The sequence below is a fragment of the Mercenaria mercenaria genome, chromosome 1 (assembly GCF_021730395.1).
Source record: "Mercenaria mercenaria strain notata chromosome 1, MADL_Memer_1, whole genome shotgun sequence".
Lineage (NCBI taxonomy): Eukaryota > Metazoa > Mollusca > Bivalvia > Venerida > Veneridae > Mercenaria > Mercenaria mercenaria.
Window position 1 is genome coordinate 45815003 of NC_069361.1, and position 22871 is coordinate 45837873.

General features: G+C 36.2%; 1 protein-coding gene and 1 long non-coding RNA gene across 2 annotated transcripts in view; both read right to left on the minus strand.

Moving 5' to 3' along the window:
- Positions 1-22871, minus strand: part of LOC123540005 (general transcriptional corepressor trfA-like) — a 60631-nt gene that overhangs the window by 10149 nt on the left and 27611 nt on the right. The window contains exons 4-17 of the mRNA XM_053544459.1: positions 22692-22823; positions 22069-22206; positions 20538-20564; positions 17494-18435; positions 16059-16283; positions 14700-14884; positions 13606-13649; positions 10532-10612; positions 3980-4157; positions 3732-3892; positions 3393-3601; positions 3053-3301; positions 2805-3018; positions 1328-1347 (exon numbers count right to left, since the gene is read on the minus strand). Of these exons, the coding sequence (XP_053400434.1) occupies positions 1328-1347; positions 2805-3018; positions 3053-3301; positions 3393-3601; positions 3732-3892; positions 3980-4157; positions 10532-10612; positions 13606-13649; positions 14700-14884; positions 16059-16283; positions 17494-18435; positions 20538-20564; positions 22069-22206; positions 22692-22823 (2805 nt within the window). The remainder of the gene's footprint in view (positions 1-1327; positions 1348-2804; positions 3019-3052; positions 3302-3392; positions 3602-3731; positions 3893-3979; positions 4158-10531; positions 10613-13605; positions 13650-14699; positions 14885-16058; positions 16284-17493; positions 18436-20537; positions 20565-22068; positions 22207-22691; positions 22824-22871) is intronic.
- On the minus strand, positions 1519-2960 carry LOC128557841 (uncharacterized). Its single transcript, XR_008371436.1, has 3 exons — positions 2805-2960; positions 2224-2290; positions 1519-1582 (listed from the first exon to the last, which is right to left on the minus strand). It is a non-coding gene; the product is annotated as an uncharacterized LOC128557841 (long non-coding RNA).

Consider the following 22871-nt stretch of genomic DNA (forward strand, 5'->3'; position numbering starts at 1 on the left):
AATACAAATGATATTTACCTAGTCTCTAAGCATTCTAAGGCACTTTATAAACTTTAGGCCAGAAATTCATTATTGTACATCTGTACATAGATTATATGTACAATTCTATTAATACAGGTTATTATTAAGCTTCACACTTTTAAAATTAGTAACGTCACAACCAACCTATCACCCATAATAATAATATGACGTCTGCTTCTACAGCAGTACCATTCTAATGTCACTTCTGATCTGACTCTTTCAAATGCTTTCCTTTAAAGCAGCAAAATGTATTAATCGAGATACCTTTACCTTCAAGTCAATAAAACTGCCTTTCCAATTGGGCAACTTCTTTTCAAAGTAATCATGTCAGGTAAACATAAAATAATAAAGTTTTAATCAACAATACCGTTTTTTTCTTCAAAGTTTCATTGTTTTTGTTTTTTGGTCGTTATCAACAGAATGTGTTTTTCATACAAGCCTTTTTTGTTAATAAAGTAATTGAGGACACATTGATATGTTTCATTAATCCTGAACATTTCTTTTAAAGACCTGCTTCAGAAGACCGAGATTTGATCCCCGGAAAATTTACAAACCTCGATCTTCAAAGCAGCTTAAAAGTAAGTGCTCAAAATACTGTGAGGTAAGATAAAATAGCTGAACAAGGAAACTCGCTCTTAAAATCAAATGAGGGTACCGTCATAACTGAATTGAACATTTATTATTCTTTTTGCTCTTAAGTTCAAATGAGGGTACCGGCAAAACTGAATTGAACATTTATTATTCTTTTAAAAGTACACATATAAAACACAACCAATTAATGATAGTAATACATGGTACAGTGAGGTAATACTTTTTCTACATCTAATGAAAGTGCAGTCATAAAATTGTTTCTTGTGTTAAAAACAAAATAATACTGGATTAAATCTTATGAATAAATGAAATGGGTAGACGATTCTTTGTGAAACTCAAACTGTGTTAGAAGGAAAAAACACAAAAAAAAGAAGACCTCTTGTTAATGAAATCAAACTTTCAGTAAGTTTTGTGAAGTTAAATTGCCCTTCTTATAACAAAATATGTTTATAAAGATGTGATCACACACATATTTTTTTGCTTTTCGCACACTTACTCGATTTTTTGCAAGCCAAAAAAGAAGCACAAAATTCAAAATCTGTACGTCATAAGTTGAAATAATATTTATGTTTGAAATACAATCTATCTCATTAACTATGTGAAACAATTAAAGAATTGGTGATATACCGCTACAAAATACATGTATGTATTTAGTTACAGATTACAGTATAATCTTAAGTATTTTCAAAATTTTAATACTTAACAAATAATTTACCTCAACAATATGAAACGTGTCTACAATACAGATATAATTTACAAATTCAGCACTAATCAAAATTAAGCTTTGAAAGTCATACAGATAAAAAAAGCATTGTGAACTATATCTAATAATCTGTTTTGATGTTTTTAACAAAAAAACAACCACATTCAAGTCATCTGATGACATTTATAACATTTAATTCCTTTCTTCATCCCTTGTTCAAGTATGTCGAAAAAATTTCTCTTTAAAAAGCATCAGGTCTTGCAAATGCTGAAAATAGCAAAGAAGTTATTACTTAACATTGTTCTGAACAGCACAGCAATAAAATAGGGTTACCGTAACAGTACCTAGATCAATTAGGCTCAGCTGGATACTGGCACGCCTGGATTTCACAAGGTGCTTGTGCCAAGTGTGTTTCTGCCAGGCAAAATCCATGAGAGCTGAATGCACCACAACATATCAAGGTATTGTTTTAATGACCCTTTAATTATAAATACATATACCCATTTCTAATATTGTATCAGTCAAAACTGATGTTAGATAAATAATGTTAGATAAATAAGGCTGAAAACTCATTTGAAACAGTGAACTTTTTATGCATGGAACATCAAGACACCATCATTACATCACTTCTGAATAATTTTCTATATCTGATTGGAGTTGAAAACAGGGTTTTGTATTTTGTTGGATTGAGCCATGCTTGTGCCTCCACACAAGGAAGCCATCCAGCTTGCTTGTGGAATGTCAGTGGTTCATGCAAGCTGGATGGCTTCCTCATGTGATGGCACAAGCAAAGCTCAACCAACAAGTGACAAGCTAGTAATTCAAAGCCAACCATTGTACCACCAACAGGTTATTAAGTCTTTAATTATAACAAGTTAGCCTAACATATAGTAATAAACCTTACTTACAAAATAACAATGATGCTATTCGTATGACGATTTTAGCTGGACTCCTGGTCCGCCAACTCCTTTGCCCCTGAAAAACCAGTATTTGCAAATACAGCACTGTAAACCTCACCATAAAAGTAACAGTTACTGTATCTAATCATAATGTTAACAAGCTGATTGTTGTAAAGAAGCAAATAAAAAATTTATGACATAATTATCCCGAGTAATAAACATGTCACAATTAAACAAGGTGCCAGAAAGGCAATTCGAAGCCATATAGTACTAAAGCTCTATGGTCATCATAATTCTGAAACAAAATTGCAGAAAAAGTCACTGAAATGAAATTAAAACATGACAGAACCTGGATATCCTGCATTTAATGCTATTAACTGATGTCAGCTACCAACTCAGCTCATACCTTGTCTTAAAGTAATGAGCTGGTCATTACAGTTCATTAGAAATGTTTCCATCTGACACAGACGCAAAGGGCAAAAACTGAAACAAAATTCTACTTATTAAATTGTGTCTCATCTTTCACGGTTGAATATTTTCCTACATTACAATGAAAGCACTGCCATTTATAAGTTAACTTTTTATCTTACCTTCTTCTGGGACTTTAGTGTCCCCTTCTGGCCCTTCATTGTTACTCTCTACCTTATCTGTAGACTCCTGAGCAACCTTTTCTACCTCCTCCCTGGAAAGAGCCTTCTTTACTGTCTGAATCTTGTTCAGATTTGGCATCTGCTGTTTGGTCTCATCTGTTATCTCTGTAGTTACCTCCTTTTCTCCTTCAGCAGTTGTTTCCCCTGAAGAACTCTTTTCCTCGTAGTCTCCCCTGAACTGCTCTCACTTTTTTAAACTGCTTCTCCACTTGGAGAATTTTCTGATTCCTTTTGATCAGTTTTATCAGACTCTTTTCACTAGAGTCCTCTACAGAATTAACATTATCTGTATCCACTTTTTCACCTTTCTTCATATCTTCCTTGGCTTCAGTGTCATTCTTACTTTGTTCCTGCTCTTTGTTAGATGATTCAAAGTCTTTTTCTATTCTTCTTGGAAGACTTTCAGATGTTCCCTTAGACCCCTTGGGCTTGATGGGCTATTTTCATTTGAGACAGGACTTGCAGACTTAAACGATACATTCTTTTCTCCACTTGTTGGCGTTTTCATTTCTTCTGCCAATTGCCAACCTTCACATGACCTTCTGGAGTTTTCATCATTTCTGGTGACAGGGGTGACAATGTGATGTAGGTTGTGAACTCTGGTGCATCTGGGTTCAGGTTCTTTTGTTGGAGATTCACATTTAACCTTAAGGCATCTTCCGGTGACAAGGAATGATTTGCACTTGGACTTTTTGTTCCCTTGCTCCCTAGGCCGGCCACTGTCAGTTGATGCCTGACTACCCCAGAATTCCTCTGTTTCACAATCTCCATTCATCAGTGTCCCCTTGACTGATCTGCTCTGACCTACCCTTTGGGTGACCATGGTAACCATCTATATCCTCAAACTGACCATCTTCTATAAATCACCATGTTCTTGACTGTCATGATACTCGTCTTCATGTGTGTCACTGAGATTATCTTCAATGTAGGCATCAGCGCTGTCTGGTTCTGTGCTTGTGAGAGGAATGTCTTCAAAGTCTTCATCCCACCACAACTCGTCTTTATCGCCAGGTGTGGTGGGCTGCCCGCTATGGAATGAGGTCGCTGACCTTGCTTTCTTTTGTGATAATAGGAGTTTCCGAGTCAGAATATTCACTTCTACATCCCACTTTTACCCGGAGTGTTTATCGAATTTGATAACTAGAAGGTCGTTGTTGTTCTCGACCCTTCTGGCCTCGTCAGAGTTTGTTCTAGTTCTCTCCTTGGCTCTTCCCCGACCTCGGCCCCTACCGCGACCTCTTCCACGACCCCTCCCTACACCAGCAGGCTTCTCTTTCTCATCTTTGTCAACACCTGGAAATACACCAGAAGTTAGAAACGACAGTATATACCTGCAGACTTTTCACACCAAAGTTTCAAAGAAAGAACTGATAAATTCCTGGTCCTTACTGATCATGTTATGCTTCAGTCAAAATCAACCCTAGTTTTACAAAAACATTCTTTCTACAATTCAATATTGTAAAGTCACTGAATTTGTTGACATATGGTTTCGTGCTTTTTGGCAAGGCAGTTCTTCTGTGCGACAAATTTGTTTATTTCAAAATTAAAAGATAAGTGAACATTCCTTGGGATTCCATTAAGTCAACAGATGTAGCCTAAAAATCTATGACAACTGGTTATCCAATAATATAAATGATTTTTCAGTGTCCTGAAGAGAAAAATAAACATGTAAGATGTAAACAGAAGATCGATTTTAAATCATATAATACTTGGTTACTATTTAGTTTCAATTTAAAATCCTTTATTTACATGTATACTCTTACTTATTTTCCCATAACCAGACATATAATCATAATACTAGCATACAGGGTTGTTTCTATGAATAACAGACTAGCATTTATGTTTAGATATATCACAGATGAAATCTAATAGTAATAAATAACTGTGAGTTAGTAAACTGTATAATCTAATTTCATTACTATGATCTGCAATTACAGTTACAATGAATTCTATTTGTTCCAGAACTTGGAACCTTAATCAAATCTGTATGAAGAGATCCTTCAGAAATATATACAATGCAATCAAGCAAAACCAATAGCAGACTCTGTTTAACCCTTACCTGCTAAATTTCTAAAATGGACTGGTCCATCATTCAATTTGGACAGTACCAGTAACTGTTAAAAGGGGTGCTTACCAAAAAATACTGACTGAATGGCAAACAGTGCAGACCATGATCAGACTGCACGGATGTGCAGGCTGACCTTTGTCTGCACTGGTTGCAAAGGCAAAATCACTTGCCGCCAGTAGGCTAAAGGTTAAATAAGTCTGTGACCAGTAAGGATCTTTTCTTCAAACTTCCATGCCAAAATGCACAAGTGAACACATGCTGAAGTTTAAAGTTACTTGACAGACAATCTATTCAACACAGGAAACAAAAACAGAAATGAAAACAATGAATCCAGTGATTTCTATGCATGATTAGGAATGCTTATTCCTCATTTTTCCATGGTTCAAGAAAGATTTGGAATGTTTCTTCCTCATTTTCCATGATTCCGTAAAACCTAACCAGTTCATTTTCTTTTTGTGTATTTAATGTAATGGACCTGTAATAAATATGGGCAAGTTCTGCAAGTTCACATATTATGCTCGGCATTACGGTATCCTTCCAATCACCTTCAATTTTATCAGGCAAGGCAGGAATACGCTGGAAGAGGCAAAGCTAGCCGAGGACCTTCTGTCCGTATTGGCCAAGTCTGATAACTGTAGCCAGTTATTCTATTTCTATAATTACCATCCGTAGCCCTTACAGGCAACTCCTCCACAAGAAAGCCAGTCATACAGGTTTTGGAAATTGCTACATATAGAAAATTTTCCAATATCAAAGCTTCCCCTGGTTCTTCGAAGTACATGTGTAAAGCACTCTACATCTGACCTCCATTTAACATCCCATCCATTGCACTATTATTTTTTTAAAATGAACAAAGCACCGAAATGCGGAGCAATATACACCCAATGGTATGACCTTGACCCCTAAGTGTGACTTGACCTTGAGCAAGCCATCAGATACTTGCGCTCTGCACATTGTCTCGCTGCAGTGAACAGTGTCAAGTTTCTAAAAAATCCTTCAAGCAGGTCAAGAGTTACAGAGCAGAAACGAAACAAAGTCATATGACCTTTGACCCATAAGTGTGACCTTGACCTTGAAGCCAGCCATCCGAAACATGCGCTCTGCACAATCATCTTGATGTGGTGAACATATGTGTCAAGTTTCTTCAAAATCCTTCAAGGGGTTCAAGAGTTACAGAGCAGACACAAAATTGCCAACGGACGGACAGATGGACTCGGCATCACAACATAATACGTCTCTTCGGGGATATCACAATGTAGCCACTTGTAAGGCTGAACAAATGACCATCTTATGACGCCAGTACACCAATCACTGAGTTACAGAGGACTAAACGAACGAGGATTTCAACCAAAAAAATTTAATAAGACCATACAGAAATGGAAAATGGTAAAAAAAATGGTAAATCTTTATTCAAACAAGAGCACCGCCTTGCGGGTGCTGACGCTCATCTGATTTTTTTTGTATAATAGAAATATTGTCCTACCCATGATTTTCAAAGTCTAACAAGGGCCATCTTTCTTGCAAAAAGCAGGACAAAGTTATGTTTCTTGATGTACAGTGTCCACTTATGATGGTGAAAAACTGTTGCAAGTTTTAAAGCAATAGCTTTGATAGTTTATGAGAAAAGTTGACTTAAACATAATATTCAACCAAGAAAATGATTTTTCTAAGTCCAAAAGGGGCAATAATTATTGCAAAAAGCAGGATGGAGTTATGTTCTCGCTGTACAGGGTCAGCTTTTGATGGTGAACAAGAGTTGCAAGTTTTTAAGCAATAGCTTTGATAGTTTAAGAGAAAAAGTTGACCTAAACATAAAACTAAACCAAGAAATGTGATATTTTCTAAGTCCAAAAGGGGCCATAAATCTTGCAAAAAGCAGGATGGAGTTATGTTTCTTGCTGTACAGGGTCAGCTTATGATGGTGAACAAGTGTTTGCAAGTTTTAAAGGAATAGCTTTGATAGTTTAGGATAAAAGCTGACCTAAACATAAAACTTAACAAGAAAAACTGATTTTCTAAGTCCAAAAGGGGCAATAATTCTTGCAAAAAGCAAAATGGAGTTATGTTTCTTGATGTAAGGGTCTGCTTATGATGGTGAACAAGTATTCCAAGTTTCAAAGCAAAAGCTTGATAGTTTAGGAGAAAAGTTGACCTAAACATAAAACTTAACCAAGAAATCTGATATTTTCTAAGTACAAAAGGGGCATAAATCTTGCAAAAAGCAAGATGGAGTTATGTTTCTTGCTATACAGGGTCAGCTTATGATGGTGAACAAGTATTCCAAGTTTCAAAGCAATAGCTTTGATAGTTTAGGAGAAAAGTTGACCTAAACATAAAACTTAACCAGGCAACGCCGACGCAGACGCCGACGCCGACAACCGCTCAAGTGATGACAATAACTCATCATTTTTTTTCAAAAAATCAGATGAGCTAAAAACTACAACTAGAAGAAACATTTATTCCACAGTAAACATAAACATTTCCAAAAACTGGCATGCCACAATGCATTACTAGTATTTCTTTTAGGTACATGCTGTTACAGCCACTCTTAATTCAGACAGCATGCGCTTAAAAAAGCATGCAGTCATAAAATGGAATCCTCAAATCATAAAAAACCTTTTTTTAGGCAGTGGAGTCATAATGACAATCAACAATATGCGTTCAATAATGTGTTCACTGTAAGCCATTTTGGCTTTCCCTCTTAGTACAGAAAACCGTGTGCTCTGATTGCTCGTGTGAGCTACATTAAAGGCCATTCCGCTTAAACATTGAACAGAAACCGTGTCTGAACCAAAAGCAAGATGATGCCTTTTTTTTTTCCATTTCTGAATCAGATAGAGCTTCCACATTATGCCAAATTCTAATCCATATCTCTGGACAAAAATATGTAAATTGATAAACTTATTTAAAAGCTTGTCCTTTTTTCATCTTTTTGGAACGAATTCAGTAACTCATTTTAATTTTTCATTTTGATTTTATTGGTTCGGTCTGATGTATATGTGAAATGATCCATTGGAGCATAATGCATTCTAAATTTTCTGTGGCAATTTTGGTTAGTTGTATAATATGTGAAAATGCCTAAAAAGCTCTAGCTCGCACTAATGTAAAGGCAGAGATTCACATAATGTCATTATGGGTATACTACCTTAAAATTCCTCATTCTACATTATTTCCATGCTGGATTACAAAGCAAAGATCCCTTGTAATCAAGAATTTATAATAAATCACAAATGCACATGCGGAAAAAATAGAAAAAAGTATATATTTTTTAGTCAGTACAACATAACTCAAGAGTCAGTTACAAAACCATTTAACATGGTTTCTTGGTTTTGTCTGGTAATAATTTAAAGCCTTTTTCAACAGTATTTTCACTCCTTTTGCAGCGGTCAATTACCATAAACAGCGTCCCCAGATTGTCAAGTACTGACCTGTTCTCTGCAGGTAATTATTCATTATGAATAAGAACATGTTTTAGTTCTGCAACTGACCAAACATGTCTGACCAATTAATAAAGACAACAAGGGATAAAATGAAAAAAACAACTTGGCATGTATGATCTCAACAAGATCACCATGGAAACAAGTGAGACTGCCAAGATGCAAGTAAGATCACTCTGAAAACAAGAGCACCGCCTTATGGGTGCAGATGCTCATCTGATTTTTTTGTCTCTGTATAACAGAAATATTGTCCTACCCGTGTTTTTATATTTTCTAAGTCCAAAAGGGGCCTTAATTCTTGCATAAAGTAGGATGGAGTTATGTTTCTTGCTGTACAGAGTCAGCTTTTGATGGTGAACAAGTTTTGCAAGTTTTAAAGCAATAGCTTTGATAGTTTAGGAGAAAAGCTGACCTAAACACAGAACTTAACCAAGAAATCTGATTTTCTTAGTCCAAAAGGGGCCATAATTCTTGCAAAAAGCAGGATGGAGTTACATTTCTTGCTTTACAGAGTCAGCTATTAATGGTGAACAAGTGTTTCAAGTTTTAAAGCAATAGCTTTGATAGTTTAGGAGAAAAGTTGACCTAAACATAAAACTTAACTATAACCAAGAAATCTGATATTTTCTAACTTCAAAAGGGGCCATAATTCTTGCAAAACGCAGGATGGAGTTATGCTTTTTGCTGTACAGAGTCCACTATTGGTGATGAACAAGTGTTGCAAGTTTTAAAGCAATAGCTTTGATAGTTCAGGAGAAAAACTGATCTAAACATAAAACTTAACCAGGCAACGAAGACGCTGATCAGGTGATGACAATAACTAGTCTTTTTTCCCCAAAAAATCAGATGAGCTAAAAATGCATAATTATGGCAACAGACGAAACAAATTTGAACACATGGAAGATCACAATGAAATAAGCAAGATCTCCATAAAATAAGAAATAAACCAGACACATTAGAAAACATAGAAATAGAAGGTCAACTAATGAACAAACTTATCTATTACCACAGAAAGCATGAGAAAAATAAGGAAATCAAATTATCACAAGTACTGTCAAACTTGTTCAGCAACCAAATCTTAATTGTTAAGTGACCAGTTGCAGTAAGAGATGACTTTTTCAATTCCTTTTATATGTTGTTTAAAAACAATTTATGTTACCTTCAGATTACCACTTGTGTTAAGAGACCACTTTTTGCCCTTCCCTTTGGTGGTCCCTTAATGGAAGTTGTACTGTTCAGAGGAAAATTAATCTGCACCTTAACACCATGCTGTCTATGAAGCACTTTTCAACCAACTACATGCCCATTTCCGAATTTAACCTTTAGCTTGCTTCAGCAAGTGATTTTGCTGTGGCGACCATATAGCATAGCAATGCTGTTTAAAATTGAATTTAAGCAAGCTCCAAAATTTTCTTACCTCCCTACCTCAATTCTTAATAATTATATTCCACCCAATTCCTTATCAACTCCACCCAATTTCTAATAAACTAAGCAAACTACTCTTTTTTCCCAAGTAAGCCAAAGCAAGATTTATGATTCAAAATTTAAATGAGGGAGTGTTAACATGATAATACGGTAAAACACTGATCGCTCAAATTTGCAAGGGAATGAGCAAAAGGCTCAAGACATCCAGGGTTTCAAGTGATCTGAACGTAGAGAATAGAAGGAAAAACAGCCGGTACACACAAAGTGCTCGAGTCAGCCTTGGTGCTCCTATCACTGACGTAGGAAATACAGTAGTTAAAACAAAACTTGTCAAAAAGATGCAAATAAAAGGAAACAACTGACAGTAAATAACCAACTGGACAACAGAGACAGACAAACAGGAGGGTCTTGGAATCTCAAACTAAAAAGTACATCACTTCAATGAACTGGAATTCGGAAACAAATGACTGAAAAATCAGAAAAAGGGAGAAAAGACGTTTTCCTAGGAATAAAACTAATCACTTTTAAGAGTCTTGCATTGTTAGTTTAATACTTTGAAATATTAGAACGATAAATATGTGTGGTTATATTTCCTTATCCATACAAAATGAATGGAATAAACGGTTTACATGGATTTTTCTGATTAATCAAAACTATGCAATCTTTCGGTGTTAATGCACTAATGAATGCAATATACACGCCATGCGTAAATTATGCCCTAGTTGCCAAGCAACTACCTTTCATAGTACCAGGAGCGTCGCCACGCTGACGGTCGTCTCTTTCCCCGCGGTCAAATCTACCACTGCCTATTCGCCCAGCTTTAATAAATAAGTAAAATTGACTGAAATACATTTTCTAGCATGCTACATATGTTTTATTTATTTTATTGAGAAAGTTTGGGTAGCCTGGTATAGGGTGCAAATTAACAAGGCCGATCTAGTAAAAACACCTGTTAGTACACGATTATTAACCTTACTTATTTTTCACTTTTTTATCTAAAGTGAATGTGGCGCCCCGCGTTAAGACATTTCCAGTCATGTTTGATTAAATTAGATAGTAAGTTTAGAAGAAGTGTTTAAAAAAAATATACTGTTTGTTTTATTGTTGTATTTCAAAGGTAATGGCCCTGTAATGACAACTGGCAAATTACATATTCCCTGTACGCAATTTCAGCATTTTCCAGGTTTTTACGGATAATTGCCAAATGTCACTAAGGACCATTACCTTCAGTCAAACTAACACAATTAAGAACATATGGCAACTTTTGGACTGTTTACATGGCATGGACCAGTCCAAGTCTTTCAACCTGGACTGTTTACAGAGCAAGGACCAGTCTAACAGAATTACTGTCTGGACTATTTACAAAGCACTGACAAGATCAACAGCCTTACTACCTTGACTGTTTACAGAGCATGGACAAGTATAACAGTCTTACTATCCAGAGAGTCTACTGAATGAAAACCAGTCCATCAGTATTACTAACCTGTTTAGACAACATGGACCACTCCAAACAGCCTTACTACCTGGATATTTACGAAGCATAGACCAGTCCATCAGCCTCACGGCCTGGACCGTTTACAGAGCACGGACCAGTCCAAGTCTTAATACCTCGACGGTTAACAAAACAAGAACCAGTCCAACAGTTGTTTTAAAACCTGGGCTTTTCACACAGCATGGACCAGTCCAACAGTCTTAAAAACATGATAAGCTAGCATATTTTTTGTACCTGACTAAAAAGTTCTTTTGCCTTATGTTGTTCATTATACTTTCATATCAAAATTTCTATAAAGGAGCTAAGTATCTGATAGGGGATTTATTTTCCTGTAGCTTAAGTCAGTACACAAATTTGAAAATATACGTGGATATATTTGCAGGTCAAAAAGTTTGCGAATTTTTGCCAATTCCAGATAGCAAGTGGAAATATTTGCGAAATCCCTGGAAACTGAAGTGCTAAAGCTAACTTTGTTTATCTTTACTTGACTGTTATGACACGTCTTAGTGAACGTCAAAATTTAAGCTGGCTGAAATTTTCACGAATAATTCTACATTGCATACTTTTCCACTTATACAGTACATACTTTGCGAGTAAAATGCTATACAGTGTAACTTCCGAAAACCACACACCCTCGGGACCAGAAGAAAAGTCTGGTTTTTGGAAGTACGGAGTGTTTTGGACAAATACAACTGCATACCATAAATAAATAGTTCTCTGTGATTTAGAGTATGTTTAGACTCGCAAGTTATTTATATTTTGTCCTGTAGGACCAGTTCAGTTTTACGATATTAATACATTGTCTTAGTCATTTTAATAATGAAAATGATGAAGATTTCGTAAAATGCTGTGATTTTAAAAGGTTTACTCATTTTTTACATACCTACATACAGGTGTAAAGTTGCGACACTTTGAGAAACTGTTTGACCAATTACATTATCAAACCATTGTCCGAAGTTAAATCTTCACATGGGTTTATTAATTTTTTTAATTAAATGCTTGCTTTTAATTATGCCCCAATTAGAATTATAAGTCCATGAAGATTTGTAAACATCAAAATTTAAAAGCTAATAATTTCTTTAATGAAAAATCATTATCTAATTTGGCGGTGCTTGATCCTTTGAATAACAGGTTGTGATTCTAATACGTGTCAAAATAATCGGCCAATGCTATTTGGACAACAATGAAATCACAGATGAAATTTTCCCAGAGGCACAGATTTGTATTCAAACAAATATCTACATGTTCATATTGTGCCATTTTTGGAAGTAAAATTGTATTAAATTAGACCAAATTTACGAAAATATTGTCCGGTGTTCAGAATTTGGAAGTTCCGGTATTTAGAAGTATGGTCTATATAGAAAATAGGAGAAAAATAGGACCATGAAAATCATCTGATTTTATGAAGTTTCCGGTTTTTGGAAGGTCTGGTATTCAAAATGTCCACTGTATTTACATTGTTACAACTCATTTGTGTCAAACTAGAAAATCCTAAAACTGTTTCAATGAAACACACCTGTTTAATACTGATTTTATATAACGAACAAAAACTTGGCACAACACGAACAATAATACCTACTTGAAACAGTGTGCATAGAAATATATTTATACATTCTATTTCATTTTGTTTCAGATAATAATTTGTTAACGTATTTATATTACATGCATGTATTTCCGAGCTTAAACTAACCAATATAAAGTCCTGACATTTCCATACATTCAAACTTTTTTATTGGAATTGTCTTTGAAACTCTTAACCATATGCTAGTGCATGCACTTCCACTACTAAAATTCGCTACAAACCAGACAGTTAGCTTTGAAATTTTATATTAAGTCCATGATATTCTTATTAAGGTTGAGAATCCGTAATGACAATTGGCATTTAAATTATTTCCGACAAATTTTGTACTCCCCGTATGAAGTTTTGGCATCATCCAGTTTTGATGAAAAGCCATGTGTTCGATGAGCTAAGTGTACGACTGAAGAACGCTAAAATGGCAAACGGAGTACGTAATTGCAGGGAAATTGCCGACTGTCAATACCGGACCACTACCTTAAAATTAAAGGAAACGGAAACTTATCAGATACAATAAACTGTATCCAAATGAGATATAAAAAATATAATATCTAGTAACATAGTTTCAAATATTTTGCTGCAAATATCTTTCCTTAACCGTTCAATTGTCTAAATTTAAATCTCCTGAAATTTCTCTTAACTTCAAAGTAACATGCTCAAAATGTCTAAATGAAGCTATAATCTAGTTTTACTTATATAAATAAAGGAGAATAAAACTAAAAAAAGCATTCACATACATTTACCTGGTCTCTTAGCCGGCTCCATATGCAATGCATCATCTGATGGTCTGAAATGTACAACTCTAAAAATTGTATGAAACTTATTTTGAAACTTAATATAAGTTCTAATTTCTGAACTTCACTTTTCTGAAATTATTAGGATGTATACCATGTGTGTATTACTGACATCATTTCAATAGGGAATAAATGTCACAAAGATGCATGTGATTTTTCAAGCATAGGGAGCTACTGAAAGGTCAGTTTTAAATCACTATTAATGCATTAACTGGTTTTAAATCACTATTGACACACTTCATGTTACAAAATCTGCAAGAGGTGTTAGTGACAGAGCTTTTTATTTACAAGTCCCTGCAACATTATTTAGAAAGTATGGCCACTTTTTCACTATTAATGTAGTTGTAAACCCTAGGTATCCCTCTGAGATTTATTTCAGACAAAGGTAGGCACCCGGATAGAACCACCAACCTTCCCCAATGACACCAGCATGGCTTCAATACACAACAAGAGCTGTCAGTGGACAGCGCGCTCGACTATTCTCAGTGCCTGATAGTATAAGCAATGAGTAAAACTTTAACATTACAATAGGCATATTCTAAGTCAAAAAGGGGCCATAATTCAGTCAAAATGCTTGATAGAGTTGCCTCCTCCTTTTTACAGACTGGGGTCATGATGGTAAGCAAGTATGCAAAATATGAAAGCAATACCTCAATGGACTTTGAAAATATTTGGGGTGGTATGCAAACTTTAACATTTATTCTAAGTCGAAAAGGGGCCATAATTCAGTCAAAATGCTTGATAGAGTTGCCTCCTCCTTTTTACAGACTGGGGTCATGATGGTAAACAAGTATGCAAAATATGAAAGCATTATCTCAATGGACTTTGAAAATATTTGGGGTGGTACGCAAACTTTAACATTTGTGTGGCGCCCACGCTAACGCTAACGCCGGGGCGAGTAGGATAGCTCCCCTATTCTTTGAATAGTCGGGCTAAAAAGGGGCAAGTGAATCTAAGCCAGCAGTCTTAAACCCCCAGTCATGGAGGCCTTTCTGCTTTTCTTTTGGCATATTTATGTTAGATAAACTCTAAAAACTTCTTACTGGTCTCTCTTCTCTACATCCCATGCACGTTTCCACTCTCCTGTGTTATTTTTAGCTCGTTCAACTCTCATTTGGTCCACCTTTTCTCGTTCGCTTCTCCATTCTGTGTACTGCCGACGTTCACGTCCAGTCATCTGCATCGCCAACTCCATCTTTGTTTTTGGAGGTGACCTCTGATGCATTTCCTACAACAATATAACTCAATCCTGAGCAGTAATATAAGCTGTGTTAAAATAAGTTATACCGTATATCAGGTAATTTTAGTGTCAGCTTTACTTAGCGATTTGGTGGTTCCCAGTTTTATATGCGGTATTAAGAATTCACAAGTTTTTATTATGGGCATGATTCAAATTAATAATCACTAATATTTTGAGTGGCATTATTTGCGAACATCAGTGAAAATAAACCAATACGAATATTTCAAAATCTACAGTAAATTCACTCCAATTAAGTACAGTATAAGGGTATGACAATACCAGTAACCTTAACTACTTCTAATATTTAACAATGCTGATAACTATACTTAAACAGGCTCCCTTTAGCTTGTTTGCTGCTCTTAGAACATTAAAATTTCCTCCTTCTTTATACTGGTGTATCAATATCTTTCACCTTTTGATGTGTTTTGAGAAATTATAGCCATTTTTTGAAGATTTAAAATTCTCGCATATTTCAATCACCAACCTAAATAATTTCTTAAAATACATACTGTAAAATCATTTAATTTCATGGGAATAAAATTTTGTGTTTTGCCCAAAAAGACAGTTTCGAGGGCCATTTGTGGAATTCATCTTTAGAAGATAATATGTATGAAAATGGTATGTGTTTGGATAAAATTTTGTGGAGTAACTAAACAACGAAATCCATGAAAATTAGTCCCCCACAAGTATTGACTACTTCAAGGTATTCCATGCACTAAAACAAAATTCCTCAACATTCCCATGGCTGAGATCACATTCTAACTTCAGTATACACTGGGAAAATATGATGCGACAAGGTACTTGTACCCTTATACCATCTTCTTAAATTATGGACAGATTAAACCATATCATTTACACAATAGAATCTGACTGGTTTGTCCGAAGTTACAGTGACTGGTTTGTTTAAAGTTACACTGATACAAAAGTACTGGGTAATTATTTGAGTTGGCGGGCATAACATTTCAAGGTTTTTGTCAAACAGTTTTCGAATTGTTTTTTTTGTGTAGAGACACGAAGCTGTTGGTAAAATTCACTGATAAAAACTGATAGTTCAGTTTGCCTCTTTGATCTGAATTTTGCGGGTTAGTCCTCAAAGGTAAGTTTCCAACAAATTGTGACAATTATAAACCAGCATAAAATACTTATCATTAATTCAACAAACCTGTCTCTCTTTAACTTCCTTCATTTTACCCTTGACACTGTTAAAATCTGTTCCTCCGAAATTCTTAGGATGTCTCCTCGACGCCTCCTTGTTGTTGTTGTTGTTGTTGTTCCAGTCTCCATTACGATTCTCTTTCTCTCCTTGTTTCTTGTCCTTAAGATCACCCCGAGGCTTGTCCCGGGTTCGATCAGACAGAAAATTGTACTGTGGGTCAGGAGGGGGACCCTGGAAGACAAATGTTGTTTTTTTCTAACCACTGCCCGACAGCAGAATAACGATTTATGAACCAAATAGTGTTACGATATTATAATACAGTCAATCTTTTGTTGCTCAAACTCACTGTCAGGTCCATGCAAAATCCATGTTAAATAAATTAAATTTTAAAATTTAATTTAATTTAATGTAAATTGTCTGATGACTACAACTACTGATAACTAGAGCAAATACTGCTCGTCCCATCAAGTTCGTGCAAGCAAAGTTTGACTATATATACTGGCTACTTATTACAAGTTAAAAATAGAACCAAAAGTCAATTTGGGAAGTTAGCTGACTGGCTGCTTAAGGCAAATGACTGCTTAATACAGGTGGCCACTAGGCAGGTTCAACTGTATATAGAAATAAGTACCTTCGGGGAAAAAATAACTCATTATACAACAAAAACAAATGTATTCAAGGTTAAATGGTTGGCAGACATTCTCATTAATTTTCTGTATATTTTGCAATATTTCTCCGTTTAATTTCTCATTGAAAATATAAGCTCTACAACTTGCAAAATAAGCATCTCAAAATTTTAGATAACATGCTTCTATCTCACCAGTTGCTTATTTAGGTCAATAAATACATTTACATGATCAATATGTTTAATCTATAAACACAACAAATAAGTCACATGAAACCGCAAAAACATCATGCCGGCATATCAAAACACTTCAAACTTCATGCTAAAATAGCTGAATATCTACATGTATTGTTTATCATTTATACAGGAGAAAGGTAGGTACCATGCTTAACAACATCAGAAAAGGTACCAAAAGAAACATTAATTCTGCTGCAACAATAACTGGAACGACAAGTGGTACCATAATTCCACCATTTGAGGAAAACGCTCATCTTGATTAAGAATCAAAATGCTTCCTATAAGCCAATGCAAATATTTTCCAAATTTTCGGAAAATTTTTTGCAAATTATCCCCGATTTTTCAAAATAAAGATTTATAACTGTAAAAACATTATTATTTGAGGGAGTTGAATTTTCATGGATTTGGTGGTTACTTCAATTAACAAAATTAAATCCCATTAAATAAGTTTTGCTGTTTACAGTATTTAATATTTCAAAACTTGAAATACACAAATTCATGTCCTATTCTACCAAAGCCACGAAACTGAATGCTCAAAAAGTGAAATCATTTCACAGTATATTCATTACAGTAACTTACTTCAACACTACCATCCTCTTTACTGAAACTTCTCTCGGCAGGAGGTGGTCTATTTTCATCATTCATGCCACCTCGCTGATTCTGGCCATTCTGTGGATAACCTTGCCTGTCTCTTGGATTATCTCCCTTCCTGTACTGCTCTCGTATATCACGATAGTTGTCCCTCCTGTCATAGTCTTTCCTTTGATTATTTCCCCTGTCATAATTATTCTCTCTTAAGTCATGTTCATTAAAGGAGCGATGATTTCGTCTCCTGTCTTGAAAATTATTTTCTCGTCTGTCATGATCGTCAGAAAAACTATTATTTCTGCCTCTCCCCCTAGAGTTATTTCCCCTGCCCTCTTGGTCATTTCGGAAATTTCCTCTACGATCATGTTGGTCCCAATGGCGATTGTTTCTATCACCCTGACCACCATCGCTCTGGCCCCAGTTGCGATCATTTCTACTTTGGTAATTTCTATCACGCTGACCACCATCACTATGTCCCCAGTTGCGATCATTTCGACCATGTTGCTGAGAACGACCATCATGCTGATCCCAATGGTGATCATTTCTATCTCCTTGATTCTGGTGATTAAAAGCACCACGTCCGCCTGAATTTCGTAAAAGTGGATTGTTCATAAATTCTGGAGGTAACTGATTCTCGATATCGTTGTCCCAACTTCTGCGATTCTGTCGCTGGTTGGGACGTCTGTATGGCTGCATGCCATCTCTATTGTGCTGCATTCTGGGTGGGGAATCTTGTCTTTCATCCTGAAAGGTCACCTGCTTATCCGGGTTTCGACGAAAAATTCTCGAATCAAATTCCTTTTGTTCGTTTCCCTTCCCCTCGGACCCAGAACTTTCTCGGGATCCCTGCCTTCGAAAAGGCTGATACCCGTCATGCAAGGATATGGTTCTCGACTGTCCAACATCACTGTGTGACCTAGAGATTCTCATATCCTGTGTAATGTCAAGGTCATTTCCAACATGCAACAGTCAGCCATTTTGTATCGCATCCAAAAAATGCATCAACATTGAAGCCATACAGGAAGTGGTGGATGGTAAGTGAAGGTAGTTTGAAATAAAATAAATAATTATCAACTGTTAGTAAGGGGAAATTTTTCATACCATGCGCTGTAATATATACATATACTACATATACATAAACAGCATTATTTTGGCTTTTATGAAATCACACTTTGAGCTATTTAAGTATGAAAATTTGGTCTAAAAATCTGGTATTATGTAAGTATGTCTCTGAAATACTGGAACAATATTTGTATAAAGTCACCAGACCTATGCTCGCCTAGGCACATGCTCGCCCACTTTTTAATTTGATGCCAGACTGTGTAATAAAGATGCAAACTTTTATCACGTGTTGTTTATTTTTTTGTACCCTTTGTGTCCCACTTTCTGTCCTCATTTTTGAAGAGTTTCCAGTTCTGGTCAAGGTAGACAGCAGACGAAAATAAAAGTGAAAGTGAAACCAAAAGTTAAAGTGACCAAGAAGAAACACAACTTAAAATAAATATTTTCAAAAACACTGGTTAAAAGCTGTTACACAACTAAAGGTTAAACATAGTATTAACTTTTTATGCAGTTTATTTTAAACAATCAGACCAAATAATGATTTTATATCAGAAAATATTTGCCGGCCCCCGGCTGTCAAAATTGTTTTCGAAATGCTACTTCCTGAGCCGAAACAATAACAGACAATTTTATCATCATCACTTCTAGTTCATTTTAAATGTATTTAAAAGTAAGTTGTTTATGCAATTTCGTTTTTTGTCTGCACCCTACTCATAACTTCCAGACAAGAGTGCTGCATCATTAGTTTTTACAGTATTACGTTTTAATCCCTTCCATTGTATAAAGTTCATACTTTTTGTGGAAGTTCATATGTTTTTTAGAATACTGATAGATCAGACTAAATGTTTGTCATGTCATTTAATATACAAATGGTTTTCTTATATAAAAACAAGAGCTGTCTCCGTAGGATGACACATGCCCCCGATGGCACTTTGAATGAATAGTTATGGCCGATGTTAGAGTTTAGGACCTTTGACCTACGGAGTTGGGTCTTGCGCGCGACACATCGTCTTACTGTGTCACACATTCATGCATAGTTATTTTAAAATCCATGCATGAATGACAAAGATATGAACCGGACATGCCCATCAATGCACTATCATGAAAAATGATATTTAACGTCTAAGTGTGACCTTGACCTTTGAGCTACGGACCTGGGTCTTGCGTGTGACACGTCGTCTTACTGTGGTACACATTCATGCCAAGTTATTTGAAAATCCATCCATCGATGACAAAGATATGGACCGGACACGCCCATCAATGCACTATCCTTTAACATCTAAGTGTGATCTTGACCTTTGAGCTACGGACCTGGGTCTTGCGCACTGCACGTCATCTTACTGTGGTACATATTCATGCCAAGTTATTTGAAAATCCATCCATCGATGACAAAGATATGGACCGGACACACCCATCAATGCACTATCCTTTAACGTCTAAGTGTGACCTTTGACCTTTGAGCTACGGACCTGGGTCTTGCGCACTGCACGTCGTCTTACTGTGGTACACATTCATGCCAAGTTATTTGAAAATCCATCCATCGATGACAAAGATATGGACCGGACACGCCCATCAATGCACTATCCTTTAACGTCTAAGTGTGACCTTGACCTTTGAGCTACGGACCTGGGTCTTGCGCACTGCACGTCGTCTTACTGTGGTACACATTCATGCCAAGTTATTTGAAAATCCATCCATCGATGACAAAGATATGGACCGGACACGCCCATCAATGCACTATCCTTTAACGTCTAAGTGTGACCTTGACCTTTGAGCTACGGACCTGGGTCTTGCGCACTGCACGTCGTCTTACTGTGGTACACATTCATGCCAAGTTATTTGAAAATCCATCCATCGATGACAAAGATATGGACCGGACACGAAAATTGCGGACAGACCGACAGACTGACAGACTGACAGACTGACAGACGGTTCAAAAACTATATGCCTCCCTTCGGGGGCATAAAAAATACCTCTGGGCGAGCATGGGTCCTGTCCTCCTGGAAAAACAATGAAAACGCTATAGTGGTGTTACGCCTGGTTTCAAAAGTCCCTGATTTAAGTGTTTACTTTAAGTTGGGTCATTTGAATGGGGCAATGCCTGGGTAGAACTAACTACAGCAGTCACTAAAGGTGATGAATGTACCCCCCGCATGCACTGACACAGTACATTGCAATTTGACGCACACAAGATTGCATAATTATGTGGACTGTATGTATATAGACTGTATGTATACAGTATAGTAACAAACAAGGAGCTGCGTTCAATAAACGCTTGATGCCCCCGGTGGCATCCTTGTCGATACAAAGCAGCCTAAGTCCAAAAGGAGGTCAAGTTCAAGGTCAACGTCAAACTGAGGTCAGGTGATGTCTGAAGATGAGGAATGGTCACAGGATACATCTGCATTAGTATCAAGTCATTCTAGTTAGGGGTATTGATGACAGACGAAACATGTCCAATTTGGTTAACCTCGTACGGACAGACGAACGGACGAACAGAGGAACGGACGGACAGGACAATCACTATATGCCTCCCATATCAGTAGATGCCAGGGGCATAAAAACAAAGTCCCATAACTATGCAGAATATTTATCTAAAAGAACGAAACATGCACCATGCACAACTAGGGTTGGTACTGATCACTTGTGTTAAGTTTCATTAAATTGTGTGCATGGGTTCGGAAGATTAGGTGCGCACAAGACTGCATATGCAGACTGTATGTACATAGTATGTTAACAAGAAACAAAATCCCATAACTCTGCAATTTTTGTCACTGAAAGAACCTAACATGCCCCATGCACAACTACTGTTGTTACTGATCACTTGTGTGAAGTTTCATTAAATTGTGTCAAGGGGATGAGGTGAGATGGTGGACACAAGATTGTGTCTATGTATGTAGTATAGTAACAAAAAACAAAGTCCCGTAACTCTGAAAAAAAAAATTCTGAAAGAACCTAACATGCCCCATGCACAACTACTGTTGTTACTGATCACTTGTGTGAAGTTTCATTAAATTGTGTCAAGGGGATGAGAGATGGTGCGCACAAGATTGTGTCTACGGATGGACGGACGCACCGACGGAAAGACAGACAGACAGACAAACAACCTGAAACCAGTATACCCCCCTTACAACTTTGTTGTCGGGGGGTAAAACGAGGCAAAGAGGTTGAATTACAGTATTACAACAAAAATATTGCAATTTTAATGCCTTTTCTGGGCGAGGATTGGTCCAGTGAGTCTAACATTACTTTAATACTCAATTAAGGTCAATTTCTAAAAGCATTTCAATTTGCTCTCATTTTTTCATGTTACACTCAAGAAATCTGACATTTTAAGAATGTACACAGAACACATCTTGCTTACATTATCAACACTAACTAAACACTAGAAAAAACAACTTCATGCTTAATGATCATACATCATTTAAAGAGCTGAAATTGGTTTAATTAGAATTTTATACAGATTTTATATCAAATTTCACACAAAGTCAAGCTACAATGTACCTGAGCTTTGAGTTTTTCTTTGCTCATACGAGCGAGCTGTTTGCCGCGTCCTGCGGCAGATTTAGGGGCCTTCTTCTCTGGGGATTTCTCTGAGCGGTCCTTGTTGTCTCTCCATCTATTGTCCTCTCCATTATGAGGCTGAAAAGTAACTTCATTACAAGATCTGTTAAGATACGTTCTAAGACTCTTTTTTTCTCAGACTCTTAGTTTTTCAATCCTTAATAGAAAACAAGATATCCTGAGTTTGCAGAGCTATGGATGGACTCCAGCTTACCAAAATGCCTCTTAATTGAGACAAGCTGTTCTTTTCTTTTTTTAATTTCGATTTTTAATCTGGTGCATAAAAATCAACAAATTCCATGATCTGATTCAACTCTTACAGAGGTTGCATCAAGCACACTTTCTTTATGTGAATTTTTTCCACCGTTGAACAAATAGAAATAAATTACTGTGTACATTGATGCACTGGTTGCTCATTGTACTTGATCAACTAACAAACAACTGACAAGAATATTCCAATAACCCTACCCCTCACTATACATGAAAGGATGTTGAAATGGATCTTTTTTTTACATTTTAAAGTTACATTCTCATAAAATTAATGGGGAATAAATTCAACTCACCTTAATCTCCTTTTTAGGAGACTGTGTCCCTCTCTGGGGACGTTCCTGTGTCTGTTTTAGGGGCTGAGACTGTACACCAGTCTCATTTGGTCTTGACATGGGTCCAGAATTCCACTTGTCGGCCTGAATCTCCTGTAACAGACAAGAACATATTATCATTATATAATATATTTATTATTT